The following is a 17,642-nucleotide window of genomic DNA, read 5'->3' on the forward strand; positions in this document are numbered from 1 at the left end:
AGCAGAGTGCCTGCGTCTCATCCATCTGGACCTAAATTTCACTCCCCAGTGAACCCATGGATATTCTGTTGTACATGGAACCCCCCTCCCCCAATCCAGAGGCCCTTGGGGGAAGGTCAAAGTGTTGTCCCAATCACAGACAAGGTGATGGGCCTTCCCGGGCCAAGCAGGCAGAAGACTCTTCCTTAGCCTTTGGAACACCACTGTCCTTCCTCATCCCTGGCCCTTCTTTTCCTTCTCCTTCCCCCTCATCTAGGCCTCAGGACTTGGAACAATCCATTTAGAAGGGGCACCTAGTAGTCTCCAGCCTGCCTTCCAAGGCCAAGCCGAGCCTCACTGACCTGGGCACACTTCCCCTAAGCTCTCGCTAACATGTCTCTACCTCAGGAGCTGAGGGTCCTAGGGCCAGAGCCCAGGTGGCAGACCTGACCATCCTCTGCTTGGTGCTTTTCCTGCCAGGCCATCGGGGGAGATATGGATGCCCTCACCTGGTGCACACGGGCCCCTGGGGGCAGCCTGGCCTGCTGCAGCACAGAAAAACCCAGGTGGGCAGGGCAGGCACCAGCTCACATCCTGTGCCCCTCTCTCTGCATTCCAGGTGCCAACTGGGCAGGGCCTCTGCCTGGCATCCTTGGTGCCAGCAGGGCAGAAATGGCCAGCAGGGCAGAGGTCACCAAAGGGGAGTCCCTCCTAGAGGAAGAGGGTCCAGTTGAATTTTAAAAGTTGAGAACAAGGGGGTTCTCTCCACTGGGCTCCCTCATAGTCCTTCTGAACCCCTCTGTGAGGAGGCCTGCCTCAGTCAGCCAGTAGTGCACTCCTGCTCATTTACACGCATCAACCTGACTTACACTCACTTCTGGGAAATGCTCTGGGAGTCTAACTTTTCAGAAAAATGAAATAAATTTTAATGTTGAGTAGCCTAAACAATCCCACTTCTCTGCCTATTTGCTGAAAGTGCTGCTACACTTGTGGTAAGGCACATCTGTCTGTCGGTCTTATCTCTCTCACTCTTACCTATGTATCATCTTTCAGTCATCTATGTATTGACAGTATATCTATCTGTCATTATTATTAACTGTCACCTATTATCCAGCTGGATGGTATTCCATATCTGTGCTTAGATATTTTCCTATTACTGGGCCTTTGTGTTGTTTTGTGTTGTGTTTTTGCTGTTAAAATGTGTGGTGTTTTGAACATCTTTAAACGTATTTAAATGAATGACATTTTTTCCCCTTTTATGTTCTTTCCCACATGAGTATTGCATCAAAGGGTACAAACTGCCTTGAGGCTCTTGTCAACATGTTTCACGATTGTTGTCCAGCAGCCTGGGCCCAGGTGCAGCCCACTGGAAATGGACTCTATCCCTCAGCAGTGTCTTCTTAGGGCCTCAGCAACTGTGTTTACTTTTGATGATTAGTAGATGCATATTGTATAGAAATAGCTTTGGTTCATGTGTCTTAATTGTCAGCTCTGTTGTGCTTTTACCTAACTGATGACTTATTTGTATTTGGTGGCTTTTTAGGTAAAAGCTGGAAACTGATATTAAATACTTTGGCCCTTCCACATTTTTATTGGCCATGTTTAATGGTTGCAGTTTTACTGGCTCTGTCTCTGCAACATCCCACCATTTTTGCTCTGTTACCCCCAGAGGCCATGAGCCCTAAAGGTAGGTACTGGTGTCCCCTGACTCCAGCCCAGGCCTCTGAGCTCAGGCCAGCCTTGCCTCCCTTAGGCCCAGGAGGGCCTGCACTCACCGGAGAGGAGGTGTTGGAACCAGGCCCACAGTGGTGCCCAGGACTGCATAGCCCCTGGGGCTCAGTCAGGCCTGTTCTGCCACAGAAGGCCCCAGGGCGGCACAGCTGGCAGTCTTCCACACGTGCTGCCCCAGGGGCCTCTCGGAAAGTGCCCTGAACAGAGAACGTTGAACTGATGTCAAGGACCTGGAGGCCAGAATGGGGCTCCAGGCCTGGGTAGCCTGGCTGCTCTGCTAGGAAGGTAGCAGAGCGGGGCCCCTCCACCCTCACCCTGGACACCACAGTGCTGGGGAGGAGAAAATGGCCTGCTTGAAGAATGAGCCTCCAGAACACACACACGAATGAGAGGGACTTACTTTTTGATAGACCAACAGTGTTTGATGGCAAAACACCCACCCAGTGAGGAATGTGATCAATTCACAGCAGTTTCAAAAGCAGGCAGGAAGAGAGAATAGAGGACATCAGGTCATTTGAAGAGGTGCGTATATCTTGGGGAGAAGAGCCATGGCTACAGTGGGGGGTGGGGGAGGCTGGAGGGTTCTGGAGCCTGGAGAACAAAGGCTGCCCCCCCAGCACCCCCCCCCCCCCCCGCTGGCAGCTCCACCTGAGTCTCTATCTCTCAGCTCCCGAGCCTCTCCCTCCCTCTCCCTGCATCCCTCCCCCTTCCACAAGCCTGGGTTGCTGTGCCCCTTGTGACCTCTGGTCTAACACCACTATCAGAAATCAGCTTTGAGAAAGGGAGTGGTCCAGTGCTCCTCATCAGAGTGGGGCAGGAGGCAGAAGGCTGGCGTGTGGCCTTGTCACAGTGAAGGAGTGTCCTCCACCCCAACCACCGGTACAGGGCCGATGGCTCCAGAGCCTTTGCAGGCACAGGTGAAGAGATGCCAGGAGGGCTGAGGGGATCTTCTCACCATGGGACAAGGGATGGTCAGCAGGCCTGGGGCTGGGCAGTAGTGCCCAGGTGGACATGCTATGGGGCGGGCCAATTTTGTCTGATTGCAGAGCTTTCCTCCTGAGCACTTTTGGCACCAGAGATGGCCTGGACCCTGGAAGGAGGATTGGCAATAAGGTTGGTTTCTTTCCACTCCTCTAACATTTGGGCCAAGGCTGGCACATTGTAGGCATTCAGAATACATGTGAAATTGAACTGAGAATGCTGCTGGCTGGGACCCCAGGCTATTGTGTACATCTCCTTCTGAGGAGGGCAGGGCATGGGAGGGGCTCAGAGCAGGGCAGATGCCAGTAAAACTGAGGTACTCTCTGAGCACCTGCCCTGGTCCGCAGGTTTCCAATGCCTGGAGGAAAGGGACCCAGGATGGAGGCTGCACCTAGCCACCTCCCCACTTGCCTGACTTTAGGATCCTCCCCCTTCTGAGCCCTCTAAGGGATGGAGTCTGTTCTGGGAACACTTACAGAGAAGCTTCCAGCACCACAGGGCTGTGGAGTAGCAGTGCCTGGCTCAGGGCAGTGGTGACCTGCAGGGCAAAGCACACAGGCCACAGCCAGCCTTGCACCCAGACTCTGGTGGGAGGTTCCCCTGGAAAAGAAGCAGAGAGCAAGGAGTGTGGGTGCCCACAGCCTTCTTGGGGAGGAGCTGTGACAGCCACATGGGGTCACCATTTATGGAGGGCAGGAGACCACCACTGTCTCCAGCCTCACCCTCCTGATTTAAAGGCCAAGTCCCACCCTGGCTGTAAACCCCTGGGTTATGCTGAGGATGTGGTAGGTGTGGCCCTAAATGTGGCCTAGATGGGACAGTGTATCAAGAGAGGTTTTAAAACCAGGCTGATCATCCTTCTATTAAAAGTTTGCACATGACATATCTGATAAAGTGTTGGTATCCAAAATAAATAAAGAACTTATAAAACTCAACACCTGAAACAACAAATAATCCAACTAAGAAATGGGCAGAAGACATGAATAGACTCTTTTCCAAAGAAGACATACAGATGGCCAACAGATACATGAAAAGATGCTCAACATCACTGATCATCAGGGAAATACAAATCAAAACCGTAATGAGATACCACCTCACAGCTGTTAGAATGGCTAAAATCAACAACACAAAAAATGACAGTTGTTGGTGAGGATGTGGAGAAAAAGGAACCCCCTTGCACTGTTAGTGGGAATGCAAATTGGGGCAACTACTCTGGAAAACAGCATGGAGGTTCTTCGAAAAGTTAAAAGTAGAACTACCCTATGATCTAGCAATTGCACTACTAGGTATTTATCCAAAGAATACAAAAATACTACTTTGAAGGAATACATATACTCTGATGTTATAAATATTATCTACATAGCCAAATTATAGAAATAGCCCAAGTGTCCATTAACACTTGTAAATATGTGTATATATATATATGAATATTACTCCATATTTATTCAATATTTACCTCACAAAAATATTACTCAATATTTACTTCATAAAATATAATGAAATCTTGCCATTTGCTACAACATGGATGGAGCTAGAGAGTATTATGTTAAGCAAAATAAGTCAGTCAGAGAAAGACAAATAACATATTATTTTACTCATATATGGAATTTAAGAAACAAAACAAATGAGCAAAGGAGAAAAAAGAGAGGCAAACCAAGAAACAGACTCTTAACTATAGGGAACAAACTAATGGTTACCAGAGAGGAGGTGGGTTGGGGTGGGGGGGAATGGGGTAACAGGTGCTGGGAATTAAGGAGAGCATTTGTCATGATGAGCACTGAGGGATGTATGGAATTGCTGAATCACTGTATGGTGCACCTGAAACTAATATTACACCGAATGTTAACTACTTGGAATTTAAATAAATTAAAACACAACCAAACAAAAAGTTGTCTGTTCCTCTACTTTGTTTATGTTTTTATGTTGGTGTGGTCTATCGTTGGTCTGTCTGTCTGTCTGTCTCTGTCTTATTGTAAGTGATTTGTAATGGCCCTCATATAATAAGGCAGTAAGTAGATGGATGCTTGGCCTGACGTTCATATTGAAAACATCTCCCTGCTTGGTTGTTTGCCTTTTAACTTTGCTCATGATGCTGTTGAACAGAAGCTTGAAATAACTACCTTCAGATCCTGTGGTCTTTCCTCAATTATTTCTGCCTTTCATGTCATGCTTCTTTTCCACGTTCTCTCTGGTTGTAAATATTTATTTAAAAAAGTTTTAAAAATATTTATTTCTAAGAGAGAGAGAAAGAGCATGAACAGGGGAGGGTCAGAGAGAGAGAGAGAGAGAGAGAGAGACAGTATCTGAGGCAGACTACATGGTTCTGAGCTGTCAGCACAGAGCCCGATGTGGGGCTCAAACTCAGGAACTGCGAGATCATGACTGGGCTGAAGTTGGATGCTTTACAAACTAAGCCACCCAGGCTCCCCTACAGTTTTGTTTTTTACATGGAAATCTATATTTGGTCTGAAATTTATTTTGGTTACTGTTTTCACTTTTTACGTGAAGAATACGTATCACTTTTTCAAAATAAGAAAAATTCTTAAAGTTTACTCCGTGACCAGAGGAATAAGGGGCACATCTTCATAAACCAGTCAAATCAACAGAGAGAATTCCAGAGCGCCAAATGATCGTTGCTAAGACGTCAGCCAGAATTAGCTTCCAGAGTGCTTGGCCTTGGGGTGTGTTGTTCTTGAAGCAGCTTCTCTACTGGGGTGTGGGCACCTTACCCATTGACTCCAGCCCAGAGTGAGTTCTCTCCCTTTCAACATCTAAGGCCATGAGGGTGGGGGTGGGTCCCACTCCAATTTGCCACCCTGCATCTCAGCCCTGGCCCTTGCCTTTTCAGTTCCTATGTCTTATCTTAACAAAGCTATCAGATCCTAAGGCAGCCCAGACCCTCATCTCTCTTTATAAATCCCTCGATGCCTGGCATAGTGCTAGGCTTCGGCCTGTACTTAATAAACATGTGGTAACTTTGAGGATGGCCATACCCTTCAGCCTCCCTTACCGTGGGCAGAGCACGGGCTTGGGGGCACCACGGGGGCAGAAGGCTCCTGGGGGACATGGCAGACAGTCTTCCATCTGGCTGTTGCCTGCTTGAGAGCTGTAGGTGCCTGCTGGGCAAGGGAACTGGGTGCTCCACATTGTACCTGTTTCAGAAAGAAGGAGGGGTCTCAGGAGGGAAGAGGGGGGCCAGGGCTGCATTATGCAGGCACAGTAGCTTCTCACCCTACTGCCTGGGGACAGTTCCTCAACAGAGGCCACTGGGGAAGGGGCAGGGAGCAGGGGGTGCCACTCACCTGGGATCAGCCTTGTCTGGACTCATACCCTGAGAATCCCCAGTCAGGATGCTCAGCAGCTGAGCAGTCTTGGCCCTACTCTCAGGAAGGTTCTCTTGAAATCTAACCTTAGTATGGCAGGCTGGCTCATGGCTTTCTCTTCTGGCACTCACCTGTGACCTTGCAGAGCAGACCCTGGCCCCACTCACCTTGTGGGCAGTAATGCCCAGCTTTGCATGTCCCTGAGGGAAGCTGGGCTCCAGTGACACAGAACCAGCCCCTGGGACAAGGTACACACTCCTCGACTGCTGTTAGTCCAGTCTGGTTACTCCAGGTGCCTGGGGGACACTGGAACTGGGTCGGCCGTTTGGTGCCCAGAGGGCAATAATGGCCAGCTGGACAGGGGATAGGGGGCCAGTTTGGACTTCCAGTTCCTGAAAACACAATCTTGAATTAGACCCGGAGGAGCAGCACCCCCTCCAGCTACATCCCTCTGGTAAGTGGCAGGGACATGGGCTGGGGCCTGGCATTGGGTGAAAGGGGCATCTAGGTCAGCAGCGGCCCAAGGCTACCTGAGGCAGCATGGTGGGAACGCAATGATCTTCATGGTCCCATCCTCGGACACCCTAAGTGAGGTGAACCATGATCTTTGTGCGAAAACAAAGGGTTATGGGTCAGGGTCTATTTTCCTGGCCTTCCTTGCCTAGGAGTGGAGATGGTTCTTCACCCAAAAAGGCAGGGTCCAATAGGCAGCAAGGCTGCCTTTCCCCCTTTTCACTCACCCCTAGGACAGGCTACTCCCGAGGGGCAGACCTCACACTGTGACAGGTCAGAGAGGTTGTTGCGGCTGCTGAATGTCCCGGGTGGGCAGGCATGGGTGGGAGCATTGGGGCTGGAAGAGCCCACAGGGCACACATACCTATGACAACCAAGGAGCACCCATCAGCCTGGGTAATCACAGGGAAATCCCATTGTGCCTGCTGGCCTCTGTGGCTTTGTTGCAGTAACCTCCCTGTGCCCCTTTCTCCCCGTGGGAAAGACAGGAGTTACCTAGCTGCCTCCAGCTCATGCTCAGGCCCCGGTGCTCCTGGGGAGGGTCCTGGAGCCTGGGGCTGGAGTGACACTGAGCCCTGATGGGGAGGCAGGGGCCCTCCCAGGACACAGAGGTGGGTGGATGTTTGCTGAATCCCCACCTGAATCTGAGGGTCTGACTCCTGAACGATGGTAAGGGGAGGACTCTGAGCCCCCATCCAGTCACCTCTATATCATTGAGAAATCAAAGTTCCTTACCCCGGTGTGCACTCTGCATCTGGCTGAGTCAGCCCAGCCTGGGTACAGGCCTTGCCTGCTGGGCATGGAACGCAGTCTGTGGTTTCATCCTGGCCTGGATTCGGGCTAAATGTGCCTGGCTGGCATGGGATGGGTTGGGTGGCTTGGTTGGGGCAGAAGTAACCCGCTGGGCACTGCAGACACTGGCTGAGAACTGGGGAGAGAACAGCCCACATCACTGCAGTTCTCTCCGAAGCACCTGCTTTGCTGGCCTCAAAAGGAAAACAATGAATGCTTCCCAGGCCCTGGTGGGTCTGATCCTCCTGTGGGCCTGGGAGTGCAGGGAGGAGGGTTGCCATCGGCATTTACCAAGGTGCAGAGTTGGGTGGGGGGGGAGCCCTTTCCTCTCCATGCAGAGACCAGTGGCTTCCTTGCTCTCTCAGTGCTGCAGGTTTCAGGGGGCTCCCACTGCCTCAGCAGCACCGCCCACAGACGACTATGACAGGGAGTCTCCTAGCTTCTCAAACTCCCATCTTCCTTTCTATAAAATGGGATTACAACAACACAGCTTCCCAGGCTTGCTGTGACAACACTGTGCAATGTGACAGAGCCCCTGTGCAGTACTGGGCACCCGGCAAGTCTTCGTGAGTCCTAGTTTCAACATCACAGCATCACAGTTCCAACACCCTGGGGAGAAAGGAAGCTTTCCGGCTGCTGTGGCTCACACCAGACCTATCTTCACTTTCTTGGAGGCTGGGTCACTTCCCTAGTTCTGCTGTTTCTGTTGCTCTGTCTCAGTGTGGGACAGCCTCTGCCCTCGCTCTGTCCTCACATGGGAACTGGGGCTCCTAGTAGGGGAGTTAATGTGTGACCACGGGTGATGCTGCTGGACCCTTGCTCCTCGTTCTCCAACTCCTGGGACCTGCAGAGGAAATGACTCCTTCCTACTCAGCTATCTCACCTGAGTGCCCACTTTGGCCCTATCCTCCAGGGGCTGGTTCTGGTGGGGGCTGGTCTTGGCCCTGGGCTGCAGAGGAAGCATCACACTTTCCTCCATGGCTCCGAGGAATGGCCCAGGGAGTTGGTGGCTTCAGAACTTCACAGAAAAGTAGCTGAGAGGCTCCGTCACAGAAATCTGTTTCCTTGAACCACTTACCAGGGATCCAGCCCTGTCTCCAGTTAACAGCCTCAGAATTGGGCAAAATGGAGGCTGTGAGGAATTTGTCCCTGCCTCTTTCTCTTCCTTTCAAAACCATCCAACATCCATCCATGTGGACTTCAGGGCATTCTTGGGGTGTTACAAAGTAATGAGACAGATGTGGGTTTGCACTGTGACCTCACTCTATGTGACCCAAGCCACTTAATTGACCTCTGAAGTTCAGAGGGGATTATGAGCCCCAGATCATAATCGGTGGTGTTCGATGGTGTTATGTGAGCTAACACATGTGAGAACACTTAGTGCAGAGTCTGACACCCAAGAGGTGCTCCAGCCCCACCCCACTATGCTTGGGCCTTTCCTCACCTGCCAGGTCAAACCTGTACTGTGTTCCATGAGTCACAGACTCAGGATGTCAGAGCTTGGAGGGGCCTCAAGTGTCACCCAGCCCATGGCAAGTAAACTTGTGCTCAGAACTGTTGCAGAGTTGTGACAAATGGGAAGCAGGAAGATGTTTGTGGCCGTTTATATTTTTCTGGAGAAATCCTGTATTGGCTTTTGGAGATAGCACTAAAAGAATAAGCAGTGGAGAGCTTGCAGGCAAGGGGAGAGAACTGTTTGGGCTAAGGGACAGGCAAGCGGGCAGTGAGACCTATTGTGTGCAGGGAGCAGTGGCCTAGGGCCCATGATGTGGTGGGTCTCTTGGGTATTCAGGGCCCCCCAACACCACACACCATTATCGCTGATGGCAGTGGCCCTGTCCGAAGGCCAGCAGCTGGATTGGCGGGTGCCCTCCTATCCCATACAGCACTGTGTGTGGGGCTGAAGTTCAGGAGCCTCAACTCTGCCCGGGCTTGCAGGGGAGGGCATCAGCCCTGTGTTGTCTTGACACCTGGGTTCTGGTCCTGGTTTCGCTGCCAAAATTAGATGATCCTGGGGAGCGAGTGAGCTTCCTGAGCCCCCAAATCGTTACATCCTCAGGGTGGTCACAAGCTCTCCTCAACCACCACTGGCTGTCACAAGCGCTTACATGACAGTGCGTTGTGATCTGTGGTGGTGCGTCTGGTAGTGCTGGGGCGGGAGGGGGGGAATATTCCCTCAGGACACTGAGTGGTCTGACCTGACAAATACCCCTTTTCTGCCCCAGACTCATTCTTCCAAGGTAATAGGGGACGTTGTTGATGGCGGTGATTATGAGGTCAGAAGCAACTCTTTCCCGAGCACTCAATATGTGCTAGGTTCAGTGCAAGGTCCTTTATATAGATGTCTTGTCTGATGCCCACAGAAGCCTTATAAGGCAAATATTACTACTGAGGCTTAGAGAGGTCAAGGAACCTACTGATAGCCCATCAACAGCAGATCTGGACGTGTCCCAATTCCCACATGGTGTTCTCTGTCTGGGCTCCTGACCACTCCTCCCTTGTGCCTACCAGCACTTTCATTCTTCACTTTTAAACTGTTCGTTTCTTTTCTCCATGGGCTCAGTGCTAGTGGTTCCCAGCCACATGACCCCTCTGTCTTTAAACTCTATGTAGAACAATTTGGGCTGCCTTGAACTTCCTGCACATGTCCTGATTTTCCCAGCTGAGCAAAGACAACATGGGGCTCCCAGACCTGGTAGCCTGATGGCGCCTGCTGCATCCTGAGTGGGGCTTTCCTGGTGTTCACCTCTACCAGGGCCTGGAGATGCTGCTGGCTATAGTCAGCGTCATGAAGTATGTATGGTAGACTTTGGATGAGCACCTAATCAGCAAAGTCAGCAACTCACTCTTCCCATTGTACAAACAGCAGACAAAATTCAGAACTGACCTGCTGAGCAGAAGCTGGTGTTGGGGTGGGGTGTCTCCCTCCTGCTTTCAAAGGTCCTGGCCAGGCATGGCATGGTGATGGCACCATCTGGGCAGAAGTGGCCTGTGAAGGGAAGCCATATGGGTGGGTCCCACCAGGACTCAGGGCCTCATCATGGGAGGAGTCTGCAGGCCCTAGGGTGGTGAGTTGGGGGCCCAAGACCAGGCTGGCCTCTGTCGCAATCTATAGCCCAGAGTCCTGGGGTAGCATCACTGCCAGGGAGAAGACCAGAGCAGCAAAGTCTCTGCTCTCTGCTTCTCCAAAAAGCTACTTCCTCTGCTCGAAGGGTTCTCCCTGCCCTCCGTGACTGACTGACTGAGCCTGTGCACTTTCTGGGCCTGACTCCCATGTCTATTCCTCCAAGAAGCCTCCTGGGTCCCTTGCCAAGAAGACTGCCAGTACCTTTGTCTGAGCTTCGATGGCTTTGTCCTTACTTTGATTCAATACTCTCCACACTGTAGTTTAGGGGGTTCCTGTGTCTGTCTGTCTTCTAACAGTGAGCTCCAGGGACCCTAACACTGGCCCAGTGGCTGGTACGTGCAGGTGCTCAAGAAGAGTGTGTGAGGCAGAACATGGGTGGGCGGAGGGCTGGCAAGAGGTCCATGTCAGCTGTGTTCCTTTTCCCACTGTGCCTTTCTAGTCCTCCTGTCACTGCAGTGCAATCTATGGTCCCTCTCCAGGCAGCCAGACACTTCACTGAGGTCCTTGCCTGCCTCTAGTCCAGCCATGTGTTTCCCTAGGCTGCTTCACACTGATGGATGGGCAAGCCCTCTTAGTTCCCCTGGGAGTGGCTCTGTCTCCTAAGTGTCCCATGCATTCAGTGGGCTCCCCCACAGCCCTGGCCCTGCCCCACAATATACATCAAAGAGCAGGTGGATAAGAGGCTGGGTGACCTCAAGGTAGGGGCAGTATCCTTACAGAGGGGAAGGGATAAAGATGAGAAACCACTCCTGCTCACGCAGGTGTCAGCACCCTCAGTGTCAGCCTTGTTTACCTTCTGCCCGCAGGTGCAGGGGCTCTCCCTCCATTCCTCTTCCACTGCTGTCCTTTGGCCAGTGCCCTGGAAATACAAATACACTTCATTTTCAACCTGAAGAAAATTAAGGAGGGAAATACTGCTGAAAACAAAACCATATACAGTCTTAAAGTTAACAAAAGTAAAAATGATGTATGCTTTGAGATACTCCCTTCTTGACCTTTAGAACCCCACTTGTCTTGTGGCCCTGTGCATGCTGCTGATGGGAGTAGGGATCCACCTTGGATCCAGCTCCTGGTTCCCTTGTTCTGGCCTCCCCATTCTGGGAGGCCTGGTTGTTAGGGCCTTGGCACTCTCTTGTGTACGCTATTTCTCCCTATCTTCTTTTCCCTCAGGCCCCCTCTATGTCTCATGTTCTTTGTCACTCCAAACCACCCTTGCACAGTGATAGCATCATCTGTGCACAGCTGAGTGAGATAGGGTCCTCTGAGCATCTCTCTCTCTCTCTCTCTCTCTCTCTCTCATGCTCATTTCAATCCTAAATGTCTTTGTGGATGGGAGACAAAAGGATTGCAGGAGTTAGCGGTGGGATGGGTAGGTAGCTGGGCAAGAAGACCTCTCTATCTCTTTCCACTTGACATTTATGGGTTCTGGAATGAAGTATGGCCCCACACAGGCCTCTCCCCTGCTTGCTCTGTCTGCCTTTCTTGCTCCCACTAAGAACTCAGGCAATTATGGGGCTTGTAGAACATTCAGAAGCTGGACAGGGAGGGAGAACAGGGGACTGCATGTGTATGTGGCCAACCAGAGGAGCCTCCTTACTGATGGGCAGCAGAGCCAGTTGGGCAGTGACAGAGCTCTTGTCTCTGAGATGAGGTGCCAGAGTGCCCACCGCTCATGTGAGGAACAACTTGTTTCTGAGTATGGTGGCTACCATTTACTGAGCCTTTACTTAGAACTTTCTACATATGACTTTACTTAGCAGGTGTATTTAGTCAGCATTATTATCAACTCCATTTTTAGAAATAAGGAAATAGAGGTTTAAGGAAAACTTAAATAACCTTCCCAGACTCATACATATGACCATAAGAAAGGTCTCAATAGATTTCAAAAGATTGAAATATCAGAGAGTATGTTTTCTGACTACTATGGAATTAAAATAGAAATTTGTAAGACATCTAAAAAAGCCCCAAATATTTGTAAATTGAACAACACACTTCTAAATAATCTTCTGGTCAGAAAATATCAGAAGGAAATTAGAAAACTTTTTAACTTTAATGATAATAAAAACCCCACATCATAAAATTCGTGAGATATAGCTAAAGCAGTGCATAGATACAAATTTTAGGTTTAAATGCCTGTAAACTAAATGCTTATATTAGAAAACAATAAAGGTGGAAAATCAATTATCTGTTTTTACCTTAGGAAGCTGGAAAAAGGATATCATTAAAATCAAAGCAAGTAAAAGGAAGGATATGATAATCAATGAAATAGAAAAATAAAGAAAATCAATAAAACCAAAACCTAGTTATTTGAAAAGATAAATAAAATTGATAAAGCTCTAACTAGACCAATCAATAAAAAAAGAAAAAGAAAGAACACAAAGTACCAATATTAGGAATGAAACAGAATCACTGCAGATGATATGTTAAAAGGTTAGTAAGGGGATAGTATGAAAAACTCTATGACAATAAGTCTACAACATAAACAGATAAATTCCATGAAAGATTTAAATTACCAAATTGTCACAATGAGAAACAGAAAATCTGAATAGCCTTAAATTTATTAAAATTTTGAATTTGTAATTAAAGACCTTTCCATTAAGAAAACTCTAGGCCCTGTGGCTTTACTGAGTTCTATACAACACTTAAGAAATAACTCATACCAAATCTACATAAACTGGTTCATAAAATAGAGGAGTAGGTACTAATTGGAAGTTAATTTTATAAGGCTAGTATTACTTTGATATCAAATCCAGACAAAAATCAGAAAAGAAAAATACTAATATCTGTCATGAACATAGATGCAAAAATTCTTACAAAATATCAGCAAATCAAATTCAATCATAGGTAGAAAGGATAAAATATCAGAACTATGTGGAGTTTATCTCGGGAATGCAGGGTTAATTTAACGTTCAAAAAACAATGATACTCATCATCTTATCAGAACAAAGGAGAAAAACCATATGCTCATCCCAATCAGTGCAGAAAAAGACAGGACAAGATTAAATACCCATCCATGATAACAACTCTCAGCAAACTAGAAATAGAAGAGGATTTCCTCAACCCAATTAAGATTTAGCACAGAGCAAAGATGTCCAATTCTATTCAAACTAGTACTAGAATTCATAGACCGCATGATAAGACAAGGAAAGGTAATAAAAAGGCATGTGGCTTGAAAAGATAGAAGTTAAAAAGTCTTTATTCAAAGATAAAATATTGCATGAAGAGAAAATGTTATGAAATCTACACACAAAATAGTTACTCTAACAAATAAATGAAGCAGGTAAGATTGAAGGATGCAAGGTCAATATAAAAAAAGTCAATACTGGGGGCGCCTGGGTGGCGCAGTCGGTTAAGCGTCCGACTTCAGCCAGGTCACGATCTCGCGGTCCGTGAGTTCGAGCCCCGCGTCAGGCTCTGGGCTGACGGCTCGGAGCCTGGAGCCTGTTTCCGATTCTGTGTCTCCCTCTCTCTCTGCCCCTCCCCCGTTCATGCTCTGTCTCTCTCTGTCCCAAAAATAAATAAAAAACGTTGAAAAAAAAATTAAAAAAAAAAAAAGTCAATACTAGCTGGGGTCCCAAAGACATATCTGTACACCCATGTTCATAGCATTATTCACAGTAGCGAAAATGCTAGAGCAACTCAAGTGTCCATCAATAGAATGAAAAATCAAAATGTGGTATATATATATATATATATAGTCTTTTAAAAGAAGGAAATTCTGACCTAATGGTATACCATGGATGAACCCTGGAAATGCTATGCTAAGTAAAATAAGCCAGTCACACAAAAAGCAAATACTGTATGATTCCACTTACATGAGATACTTACAGTAGTCAAAATCATAGAGACAGAAAGTAGAATGGTGGTTGCCAAGGGCTAGGGGAACAGGGGAATGGGGATTATTGTTTAATCAGTATAGAGCTTCAATTTTACAAAATGAAAAGAGCTATGTAGATGGATGGTGGTGATAGTTGGACAACATTATGAATGTATTTAATACCACTAAGCTGAACACTAAAAACCAGTTAAGATGCTAAATTTTATGTTACATGTATTTTGTCACAAATAAAAAGCAAATTGAAAAAAAAAAACTAGCTACCAACACTTGGAAATTGAAATAAAAGATACGATTCCTTTTATAATAGCATCCCAAAACATGAAATACTTAGGGATAAGTTTAACTGTGCAGGTGCTGTACACTAAGAACTGTAAAACTCTGCCAAGATCATACATCTAGTAAGGAACAGAGTTAGTACTTGAACTGTCTTCCAAAGTCCATGCTCCTCACCACTCTGCAAACTTCCTTCCTTCTGTGTTGCCTCATTTCACTCTCCCCAAGCCATATGAGTGCATGTTCGGTGCCCAGGAGTAGCCAGACTTTGTCCCTCAGAGACTACCTGGGCTTCCAGGGGATGTAGTTCAAGCAGAAAACCCTCTGATCCCATCCTGTGCCAGTCCTTCCCCAGTGGCATCGGGGCCCCAGCCCATTCTCACCTACCTGTGGGGCGAGGCTGGCAGCTAAGGACTCTGTCTATGAAGAAGTAGCCCAGAGGGCAGAAGACATGGGCAGTATGCTTTGCTTTTGGCTCTTGCCTGGGCAGGTAACACTGAGGGAACACAAGGAAACACAAGCTGAGAAGGCAGGTAGGTCATGACTAACACCTGTACCTAGAGGCTGTTGAGAGTTGGGATCTCAGTTCAGGTGCTTACTTTGCCAAGGGTCTTTACAGATCCCCTAACTTTTCTGCCCCTCCAATTTTCTCTGTAAAAGAAAATTACCACCAACATTACCTCCATATGTCATGGTGAGGCGGAATTAATTATTGTGATCCATGGTTGAAGGGAGGTTTTCAAGTACTCCTTGTCTAACTTTTGGTGGATGCTGCAGCTCCAGAGCTAAACTTCTTGAGCTGTAGCTGTTGCTATGATTCAGTTCTCAGGGGACAGAAGTCTGCCTTGACTCTTGTCCTCTACCCAGTGGTGCACACAGTAGGTGCCTGGTTGACACCCACTAAGTGAGTGAGGTGCAATGTGGCTGCTGTGGGCATTTGTGCCACAGCTCCAAAGTTTCTATGTTAACTGCATGTCACATGGAAGCAGTGACTCTGAACCTCCCAGCACTTCACAGGTATCATCTCATTTAATCCCCACAGTAGAGGTGTGTTATATTTGTTTTTGTATTGAACTGGCTGGGCAAGTCCCCGGGCACTGGGTCAGAAGTGAGAAAGGAGTGTTGGGTGTCTCCCCAAGGAGAGCATCACCATCTTACTTTTAACACGTTTGTTTTGATCCTGAGAAATTTAGCCTCTTCTGGGGACTTCTTGATAACCACCATGCCCCCTCCCACAGGAATGGTTGAGACAAGGAGCTGCCCTTCCCCCGGGGTCACCTGGTAGTCTTTGCTTTCTCTGAGTCTTGGGAGCCGGCTGCAGATTCTGGTGAGGCACGGCCGCTGAGCTGTCCTGCCACCAAGGTAGCTGCAAAAGCCAAAGGAATCTGAGCAACTGAGGAGAGGCCCTGCAGGTTTGGAAGCCGGGGAGCAGTTGGGCCTCAATGGCAGTGCAGATGGCATCGAGGCCCTTCACACCTGGCCTGGGTACATTTGGGTCTGCTGCCATCTGGTCTGAGGAGAAGCTGCAAGCAGCCAGAGCTGCTAACAGTGAATGTGGGAAGGTAGATCATGTGATGGCCAGCCCCACTTCCCAAGTGAGGATTCACCAGGTCATAGGGCAGGAGAGAAACAGTGCCTGTCTAGAGCCCACGTCTTCTGGTACCTATCCTGCACCTTGGCTGTGATTGAGGTTAGAAATCCAGGGACTGTGTGCTGGGTAGGCTCCAGGGGATCAACCACCAGGCTACTGGACTCATGCCCCTGGGAGCTCATCACACTCAGGGCCACCATAGAAGGGACCTGTACAGGACCACTTTCTTCCAGGGAGCAGGAAGCCCTGGTCTCTCCCAACCACTCGCCCTGCTGCTTTGTCCTTCCTGCCCTTTCCCTCTCTTCCTGGGGCACGAGGGTGTCCACTCCTTACTGAAAGTCCTTGGAGCACTGCAGGCTGCTCCCAGCCATGGAGTCCTGGCCTGGCAGGCAGGCAATGAGGCACAGAAGGTAGCAGAGGGCCCCACTGCGGTAACAGAGGGCAGCTGTCCCTGTGAAAAGCAAAAGAGAGGAGCGACAGGCTTGGTGTGAGGGCATTGCTCCCCTTTTGCCTCTAGAGAGTCCTTCTGCTCTGGGCCTTCTCCTGTGATGATGTTACTTGAACAAAAGTCTGCAATTACTGAGAAACTGTCATAACAAATGGGTCTTCCCTGAGGACATGGGGTGCCATGGCTGGTGCTGAGGATGATAGTTCTTTTGGACACATGGCCAACCTGAGACATAGGGAGAGAAAAGCACAGATGTAACAGGGACACCAGGTTGGCTGAGAGCCCCCCACCCAAGGCCTCAGAAATCTGATGCTTTGATGAAACCTGGTGACTTTTTTGTCACCCTTACCTTCTAGAATTTCAGGCACTTGAAGTGCCCTGAGGCTCTATTATCATAAGATAATAGAGCTGACATTTCATCTGGTCAACCCTCTCAATTTACATGTGGGGAAGTGGGGATTCAGAGAGATCACAGGACTGGCCAGAGTCACCCTGATGCCCTGGTGAAAGGGCTGGCACAGGCAGGGGTCAAGGTATGGCAGGGCTCCTGTCTGGGGTCCCCTTGCAGTTCATGAGGCCTGATATGCAGCCCCTCCTTAGTGCTGGGACGCCAACCCTCTGTCCCTGAAAACTGATGCACTGTAGACCCAAGGAAGAGCTGCATGAGCTTTACCTCAGAACTGCTCAGCAAATCCTTGTGGGTGACCCCAAGAGACTCCGGGTTCTCAAGGGAAATCCACAGGCTTGGGGACAGACAGACCTGGGTCAGATCCCAGGTCTTCCACCCACTACCAGTTGGTAACTTCTGTCCACCTCAGTTTGATCATGTTTTATTGGGGCATGAAACCTACCTTGGAGAATTGTGAACAATAAATGAAAAACAATAATGAAAACAATAAATGAAACAATAAATGAAAAGTTGTGAACAATAAATGAATTTATATATTAAATATATATTAAACAAATATATAAATGCATATATTTATGTATGCTATAGGTATGCTATAAGATTATATAAGATTTATATAATTTTCATTTGATAAAGC

At 48.6% G+C, this 17,642-nt stretch overlaps 1 protein-coding gene across 2 annotated transcripts; it reads right to left on the reverse strand.

Annotated features, from left to right (window-relative positions):
• Nucleotides 1-231: 231 nt before the first annotated feature.
• On the reverse strand, nt 232-17,252 carry LOC131488957 (neurogenic locus notch homolog protein 3-like). Of its 2 annotated transcripts, XM_058690754.1 has the most exons (12): nt 16,482-17,252; nt 15,836-15,923; nt 14,945-15,053; nt 11,240-11,305; nt 10,207-10,308; nt 7,263-7,455; nt 6,755-6,891; nt 6,182-6,406; nt 5,702-5,843; nt 3,168-3,291; nt 2,666-2,800; nt 232-1,907 (listed from the first exon to the last, which is right to left on the reverse strand). In XM_058690754.1, exons 1-12 carry the CDS (start codon nt 16,643-16,645, stop codon nt 1,569-1,571), a joined length of 1,824 nt encoding a protein of 607 aa, XP_058546737.1. In that variant the 5' UTR covers nt 16,646-17,252; the 3' UTR covers nt 232-1,568. The 2 variants fall into 2 exon arrangements, with proteins under 2 accessions (XP_058546737.1, XP_058546738.1); XM_058690755.1 differs by lacking the exon at nt 232-1,907 and having other exon boundaries at nt 1,960-2,800; nt 16,482-17,250.
• Between the last annotated feature and the right edge of the window lie 390 nt (nt 17,253-17,642).

Source organism: Neofelis nebulosa, chromosome 1, assembly GCF_028018385.1.
Source record: "Neofelis nebulosa isolate mNeoNeb1 chromosome 1, mNeoNeb1.pri, whole genome shotgun sequence".
NCBI classification, from domain to species: domain Eukaryota; kingdom Metazoa; phylum Chordata; class Mammalia; order Carnivora; family Felidae; genus Neofelis; species Neofelis nebulosa.